The sequence below is a fragment of the Eutrigla gurnardus genome (assembly GCF_963514095.1).
Source record: "Eutrigla gurnardus genome assembly, chromosome: 17".
NCBI lineage: Eukaryota > Metazoa > Chordata > Actinopteri > Perciformes > Triglidae > Eutrigla > Eutrigla gurnardus.
In genome coordinates this window covers 20,901,676-20,909,699 of record NC_139928.1, presented here as the reverse complement: position 1 = coordinate 20,909,699, position 8,024 = coordinate 20,901,676, and the positions used below count along the sequence as shown (strand labels likewise).

Genomic DNA, 8,024 nt, shown 5'->3' with positions numbered 1-8,024 from the left:
AAAGCAGGTCATCTGCGTAGAGGGATACTTTGTGTTCTGTTCCCCATCGCTGGATGCCCAGAAAACCTCTTTCCGTTTTAAGTGCTATCGAGAGTGGCTCTATGGCGATGGCGAATAGAAGAGGGGAAAGCGGGCACCCCTGGCGCGTTCCACGGGAAAGGGGAAAAGTCTTAGAACAAGAAGTATTTGTGCATACCGATGCTTGAGGAGAGGTGTAAAGCAATTGAATCCAGGATATAAAATTGCCTCCAAAGCCAAAATGCCGCAACGCGGTGAACAAGTAGGACCACTCCACCCTATCGAAGGCCTTCTCGGCATCAAGGGACACGATTACTTCTGGGTCAGAAGGGGAAGGTGGGGTGTGGATGATGCCGAGAAGCCTTCTAATGTTGGTGAATGAGTGTCGTTGTCTAATGAACCCCGTCTGGTCTTCTGACACAATGGAGGTCATAACAGTCTCCAACCGACGTGAAATTGCCTTCGCAAGTATTTTAACATCAACCGACAGTAACGATATTGGACGAAAAGACGCACAGTTTAAGGGATCTTTGTCCTTCTTTAATATAAGGGAAATTGAGGCCTGGGTGAGGGTGGGTGGCAAGCAGCCCTGCCGGAGCGACTGCGTAAACATCCTTAGTAGTAATGGAGCTAATTTTTCTATAAATTTTTTAAAAAATTCCACCGGAAAACCATCCGGTCCGGGTGATTTATTATTATTCATCAGTTTTATTGCTTCGGTAATCTCGTTAAGTTGCAAAGGGCTGTCCAGCATCTGTCTGTTATCCTCTGAAATCACGGGTACGTCTAGTGCTGTGAAAAATTCAGACATATGAGCTTCATTATTGGAGGACTCCGACGTATAGAGCTGAGAATAGAATGTTTTAAAAATGTTATTTATTTCTACGGGGTCAGACGTAAGCGCACCGGTATTAGTACGGATCTGAGTAATCTGGTTGGAAGCAGTTTTAGTTTTCAGCTGATGGGCTAAAAGCCGACTTGCCTTATCTCCAAATTCATACTGAGTGCCTCTGGAGCGGAGCAGAAGTTGTTCAGCCTCTCTTGTTGTCAAAAGATCAAGTTCAGTCTTAAGTTTCAACCTTTCCTTGTAAAGGTCAGGTGATTGATCAATTGAGTAGCGATGGTCTACAGTGGCAATGGATTCTTCCAGTTCTTTTTGGCGCGCTCTACGATTTTTATTAATAAAGGACGTATATGAAATAATTTTACCCCTAATAAAGGCCTTTAGGGTTTCCCATAATAGCATAGGGCAGATGCCTTCTGTGTTATTGGTTTCCAAAAAGAGGTCAATGGCTTCGGAGATTTGTTTACAGAAATTCCCATCAGCCAGCAACAGAGGATCTAAGCGCCATGTCCTATAATCTTTAGGCCTATGGTCAAAGCGAAGGTCAAGGGTTACTGCGGAGTGGTCAGATACGACTATAGGTGAGTATTGTGTGGATATTACCGAGGGAATTAGTGTTTTGTCAATGAGAAAGTAATCTATGCGTGAAAAAGTACGATGTACGTGTGAAAAGAAAGAGTACTGCTTAATAGTGGGATGTAGAAGTCTGTAGGGATCAACATAGCCATATTGTTCCATAAAGGCAGAGAGGGTCTGAGACATTTTAGATGGTGTTGAAGTTCTGGAGCTAGACCTATCCAGTAGAGGGTTAATGACACAGTTCATATCACCTCCCGCAATTAGCACATGGGAATTTAAGTTAGGAAGAGAAGACAATAGGTTTTTCATGAAGTTATAGTCATCCCAATTAGGAGCATAGACAGATACGAGGACAACCGGTTTCTGGTACAATGTACCGGGGACAATCACATAGCGACCATTTGGGTCTGCAATAATTTTGTCTGGAGTGAAATGCACGTTTTTCCTAACAAGTATGGCCACACCTCTCGTTTTCAGGTTAAATTTAGAATGAAAGATTTGTCCTATCCAAGGTCTAGACAATTTCTGGTGATCAATATTAAGTAAGTGTGTCTCTTGGAGAAACATTATGTCAGCTTTAAGGTTTTGAATGTGTGAGAATATCCTAGCACGCTTGACTGTGGCATTGAGTCCACCTACATTTAATGAGAGTATTCTTACCACCTGTCCACCACCCTTCTGTGAATGGGCTACATCGGCCATAGCACAAAGATCGATATGAAGTGTAACATACCAGCACTGCAGTCTGTGGATTGTTCCAGAGCAAATGAGAAAAAGAAAAGGTAAATAAATGCAACATTGAAAGACACAATGAGACCGATGGGACAAAAAAACAAACTAACAAAATACACAAAAAAGGAAGTTGGCTTACTTACCCCAGCCATGCCCCTCCCCACCTCCCCGAACCCCATAACTTCCCTAACCCTTTGGTTATCATACCTCTTCGCCAATTGCATTGGCGCACACTATTCAACCTTTACTAACCTTCACTCGAATGCTTAGCTTCTCTTCCCAAAATATGTAACAGTATCCCCATTATTAAGGTCAAACGAACAATAGAACACAGAAATATTCCAAAGAACTTGGTCCGTAGTATAATTAGCTATACGTGTGATTAATAATACTCCATCCTCTTTAACAGCAACAGGCTTTGAGAAGGTGAGTGAATTATGAGCTTCTAGTGCTTGCTTGTCCACACATGAAAAAAAAAAAAAAAAAAGGAAGGAGGGGGGGATGGTGCAGTAGTATAATATATGTATATGAAATAATAATAATAGTAAAAAAATAAAGTGTATATCTTAGATACACACACACATAAATAACATGAGGATCAAAACAAAATAATGGTAAAAAAAAAAAATATATATATATATATATACATACACCGGTATATAAAAAAAATATATATATATAAACACCCCCCCCCCCCCCCACACACACACACACACACACCCACACATATATATTTTGGAATAAAATGAAAGATAAGATTAAGCAGCAGATCAGTTAAGTCCACCTGGAACATATCACATAGTGGTACAAATCTATGGAGCAAATTTCAGTGCAGAGGATATCAAGCAGCAAGTGTCCAATTTACATTAGGCTATATTCGGCCTCACAGCACAACATAAGCGAAACATACCTTCTCAGTAACGCAAACTAACGAGGCAGGAGCAATAACACGAGTAACAGCTCAGTTATGGCTAATAACAAGAGTAACAGCACAATCATAGCTCCTAAGAGCACAACATTTTCATCAATAGTAACGCAGCCCAACAGTATTGCCGAGAGGACGTAAGCTAAGTTAACATGACAGCTGGGATCGGCTCACCTGTTTGTTGAAATAGCCCGCAGCGTGAGTGAAGTCTAGTACCCTGAGTGGGTAAAGATTCATTCCGCTCTGCAATGGCAATTATTTAAAAAGTAAATAAAGATCTACGTTGTTACCAGATGAGTTGTTTGTCCCTTTTGTTTCGTTCACGGCACTCCCGATCGGGCCGCAGGCTGCTGGTGGTGGGCTGCGGCAAACACCCGGGCTTCGTCGGGCGAGGAGAAACCTCTCCTGGCCCCATCTTTCAGCACAATCGATAGCCTTGCCGGGAAGAGCAGAGATGGCCTCAGACCCAAGTTGTACAGCTCAGCCATGACTTCTCGATATCTGGTTCGCTGCTCCAGGACTTCTGGTGTATAATCCTCGAAAATCAGTACCGGTTTCCCCCTGTATTGCAGTTTACCTCTCTGTTTGCGGGCCTCTCTGACGACCAATTCTCGCACTTGGTAGCGGTGGAAGCGAATAATAACAACCCGTGGCTTACCCCCCGGGGGTGGTTTGGCGATGAGGGCTCGATGTGCCCGGTCAAGTTCGGGGGGAGTTGGTAGTATTTGGCTGCCGAGTAGTTCCACAAGCAAGTCGGCCGGGGCCCCTCAATCGACTCTGGCAGCCCGATTATCCTGATATTGTTCCTCCGGCTCCGACCCTCCAGGTCCGCTGTTTTAGCTGCTAGCTTAGCGTTGCTATCAGCTAGCGTGGTGCACTTCTCCTCGAGTAAACACATACGCTCTTCCAGCAGGTTAGCGTTTGACTCCACCGAGAGGATGCGCTGGTCGTGATCTTCTACTGTGGCTTGGGTTTGAATCAGTTTCTCTTCCAGAGATGAAAATGCCATTTTAAACTCAGATGAGATGGCTTCTCTGTGCTCCTCTAGCAGTTCAGCTATGTTAGCAACACAGGAGCCACCACACGTGCCATGGGCTTCTACCTTTTTGGCGTCGTCTTTCTTGGATTGTTTGCCTGGTTTCGATGACATTTTGCCAGTTTTACATAGATACCACGTTAATTGTTCGTTGGTTCGTATTTGAAGAGGTTTGGGGTAGTTAAAGCTATTGTTTTTGAAAAAGTAATGGGAGAGCAAAGCTAATGCGGCCACTACATTCCGATCCCCAACCGGAAGTCCCCGATGATTTATGTTTTGGCACCAAATCAGATTCGGCACCGCCACCGGCCGCATTATCTTCCACACTCGTCTCAATTTTCTTTCTTTTGATTTCCCCGCTGCGTATGTTGTGTCTCAGTCTCCGGCTCCCTCACTCCCGCGGCGGGAGTCCCGCCCTCGTATGTTCGTCATTGGTTGGCTTCAGATCCACAGCAAGCATGAAATAAGGTTTGTGGTTGGCTGGCCATAGCGATGCATTCAAGGGCAATCGTAAAAATGAAGTTTATTGTGACTGCCAGAGCTGTACATGCAGGGCGAGCGCGGGGGAAATCTATATCGTTTATATCGTTGCTTTTTCGATATTAATATCTTGAATGTTCATATCTAGATATAGATACGATAACGATATATCGTTCAGCCCTATTTGAAACGTCTCTATATTCTGTATGTGTGTTTATTGTTTTCCTGCAGACGTCCAGCAGCTGTTGGTGACTAAAGAAGAGGTTCAATTTGAGCAGCAGGACTGGAGCTCCAGTCTGGACCAGGAAGACCCAGACCCCCCACACATTAAAGAAGAACAGGAAGAACTCTTGACCAGTCAGCAAGGAGAGAAGCATCGAGGCCTGGAGGAGGTTGATATCAAGGGTGAAGAAGACAACGATGAAGAGAAACCTCAGTCCTCAGGGCTGGTTTCAGCTGTAGCCAGAGACTCACCTGAACAGATGAAAACAGAAGCTGATGAAGAGGACTGTGGGGGACCAGAACCAGCCAGGAACTCCGATTCACATTTACAAACAGATACTGATGACACGACTGGAGACTCTTCTGAACCTGAGCCTGATGACAGTGCTGATTGGCAGGAGACCAGAGAACCTCGGTCAGTTTTAAAGGCTTTGAAAAATGATCCCGACAGTGATTTTAGATGTAGAACTGGAAAGAAACCATTTAACTGCTCTCAGTGTTGGAAACAATTCAATTTATGTGGAAATCTGAAGAAACACATGAGAACTCATACAGGAGAAAAACCTTTCAGCTGCTCAGTGTGTGGTAAAGGTTTCACTGAAAATGGTACTCTGAAGAGACACATGAGAACGCATACAGGAGAAAAACCTTTCAGCTGCTCAGTGTGTGGTAAACGTTTCATTGAAAATGGAGATCTGAAGAAACACATGAGAACTCATACAAGAGAAAAACCTTTCGACTGCTCAGTGTGTGGTAAAGGCTTCAATAGCACGTACGATTTAAAGATACACATGATGAATCATACAGGAGAAAAACCTTTCAGCTGCTCAGTGTGTGGTAATGGTTTCACTGTAAATGGACATCTGAAGAGACACATGATGACTCATACGGGGGAAAAACCTTTCAGCTGCTCAGTGTGTGGTAAAGGTTTCACTGTAAATCGACGTCTGAAGACACACATGAGAACTCATACAGGAGACAAACCTTTCAGCTGCTCAGTGTGTGGTAAACGTTTCATTGAAAATGGAGATCTGAAGAAACACATGAGAACTCATACAGGAGAAAAACCTTTCAGCTGCTCAGTGTGTGGTAAAGCTTTCAGTGAAAGTGGCAATTTGAAGAAACACATGAGAATTCATACAGGAGAAAAACCTTTCAGCTGCTCAGTGTGTGGTAAAGGTTTCATTGAAAATCGAGATCTGAAGAAACACATGAGAACTCATACAGGAGAAAAACCTTTCAGTTACAAAAGAGTCCTGCCACTGACTGTTTAACAAATGGAGCAATGAAGTGAAGTTTGCACTGTGCTATCTAGATTTGCAGGAGAACAATATGGAAGTGACAGGTTTCACTCAATAACATTTTATTCATTGTGTCATATTACAACAGAAGTTATCTGTGGACACTTAACACAGAGCAGGACTAGAACACGCTCTGTCATTTTCTACCTTCTTGCGGGGGGGCTGGAGCCGATCTCAGCTGTCATTGGGCGAAGGACGCCAGTGTATCGCAGGGCCAACATGTAGAGACAAACAACCATTCATGCTCACATTCACACCTTTGGGCAATTTAGAGTCATCAATTAACCTATCCCCAGGAAGAACCCGGAGAGAACCCACGCGTGCACGGAGAGAACATGCAAACTCCACACAGAAGACCTGGGAGTCAAACCTGCGATGCTCTCGCTGTGAGGCGAGAGTGCTACCCACTACACCACCGTGCAGCAACACGCTCATGATTGTGGGTAATATACAGATAAACCAGGCTGGATTCCTAAAATGTTAGGCCAGTATTTTTGACTGATTCCTACTTTTTATATGTATTTTTATAATTATTAGTTTTCATGACGTATTTTGGATGATTTATTTGATTTCTTAAATATTTTTGACTCTGATGTTCGTATTTGTGCTATAATATGATCACATAATTGTTGTCTGGTAGAAATGCATACTTATGCTTTTTGGATCTCTGTGAGCACGGTCCTGTCAATATATTGTAAGTGTACATCTGCATTGATACAAATAAAGTGGATGAATGTCAGGTCTGTGTCTGCCCCATCATTACAGCACAACTTATTCTTTAATGTTTTTATTTACGTTTCTTATGGAAATGATCTTGCTGTGCATCACCTCTTCTGATACACAGAAATAAATCCAGGGAAATAATCCTTTGAGTCGTCTCTTTCCGCGCCCTATCGTTAAATACAGGAAATATATTTGATCTCATTGATGAGATATCTATATCTTAACTATAAGCTTAAAGGCTTTTGATAAATACTATAGACACCGAGTCTCAGGGAAGTTAAGTTGAGAAATAATCCATGAGATATGGTGTTATTAATTTCTGTCTCCGTGATGAATAGGACGAATTTGATGGATAGCTTTTTTATCATTTTCTTTATTATTAGAATTAGGGAATAGTAATCAGAATCATCAGCTGCATGGGGGTTCAGGTTCTTCTGTGTGGAGTTTTTCCTCCGGTTGGTGGCGGTGATGCACCACAACATTGTTTGCCAAACGCCATAAAAAAGACCAAACAAAGAAGAAATCGTGGCTTTATCAAAAGCAGAGGGGAAAAGTTTAATATGGAAGGAAATAATCAATCAATGGAATCAGTATTGGAAGAGCCAGGAAAAAGGGAGACATTTACATAAATTACAAGGAGTAGTAGGAGAGGTAGGATGTTATGGAGACAATAGAACAAAACAAGTAATCATGAGCAGAATAAGAATAGGGCACAGTAAACTGAATAACACACTTAATATAATAGGAAAACATCCAACGGGTCAGTGTAGCTGTGGGGAGAGGGAGACAGTGCAGCATGTAATTGTAGCTTGTCCTAGATATGAAAGAGAGAGGGAAATGATGAAGACAGGGTTGCGAAAGGTTGGAAAAGTGGGAAATAACTTCAAGGGTCTAGTAGAATGTGGAAAATCTAAGGAAGGGAGAAGAATCATTATGAGATTTCTTATCTCATCTGGTCTAATTAAAAGAATATAACAAAAGAGGAAAGAAGAAAGAAGTAAAGTCCAGCAGATGGCGGTATATGCAACATTAAGGATGCCGACTGCCATTAAACGCCAAAGAAGAAGAAGAAGTCGCGGCGTCTATCCTAACTGCACATCGAATGTACCACACTCCAGTCCGGTAGTTGGCGGTAATGTACCTGTAAACTGGATGCCAGCCGCC

The 8,024-nt window shown here is 42.8% G+C and overlaps 1 protein-coding gene across 1 annotated transcript; it reads left to right on the top strand.

Moving 5' to 3' along the window:
* The first annotated feature begins 2,931 nt into the window (after positions 1 to 2,931).
* On the top strand, positions 2,932 to 6,681 carry LOC311027814 (uncharacterized protein). Its single transcript, XM_084031984.1, has one exon. The coding sequence runs from the start codon at positions 4,821 to 4,823 to the stop codon at positions 6,108 to 6,110; it is 1,290 nt and encodes a 429-aa protein (XP_083888110.1). The 5' UTR covers positions 2,932 to 4,820; the 3' UTR covers positions 6,111 to 6,681.
* The last annotated feature ends 1,343 nt before the right edge of the window (positions 6,682 to 8,024 follow it).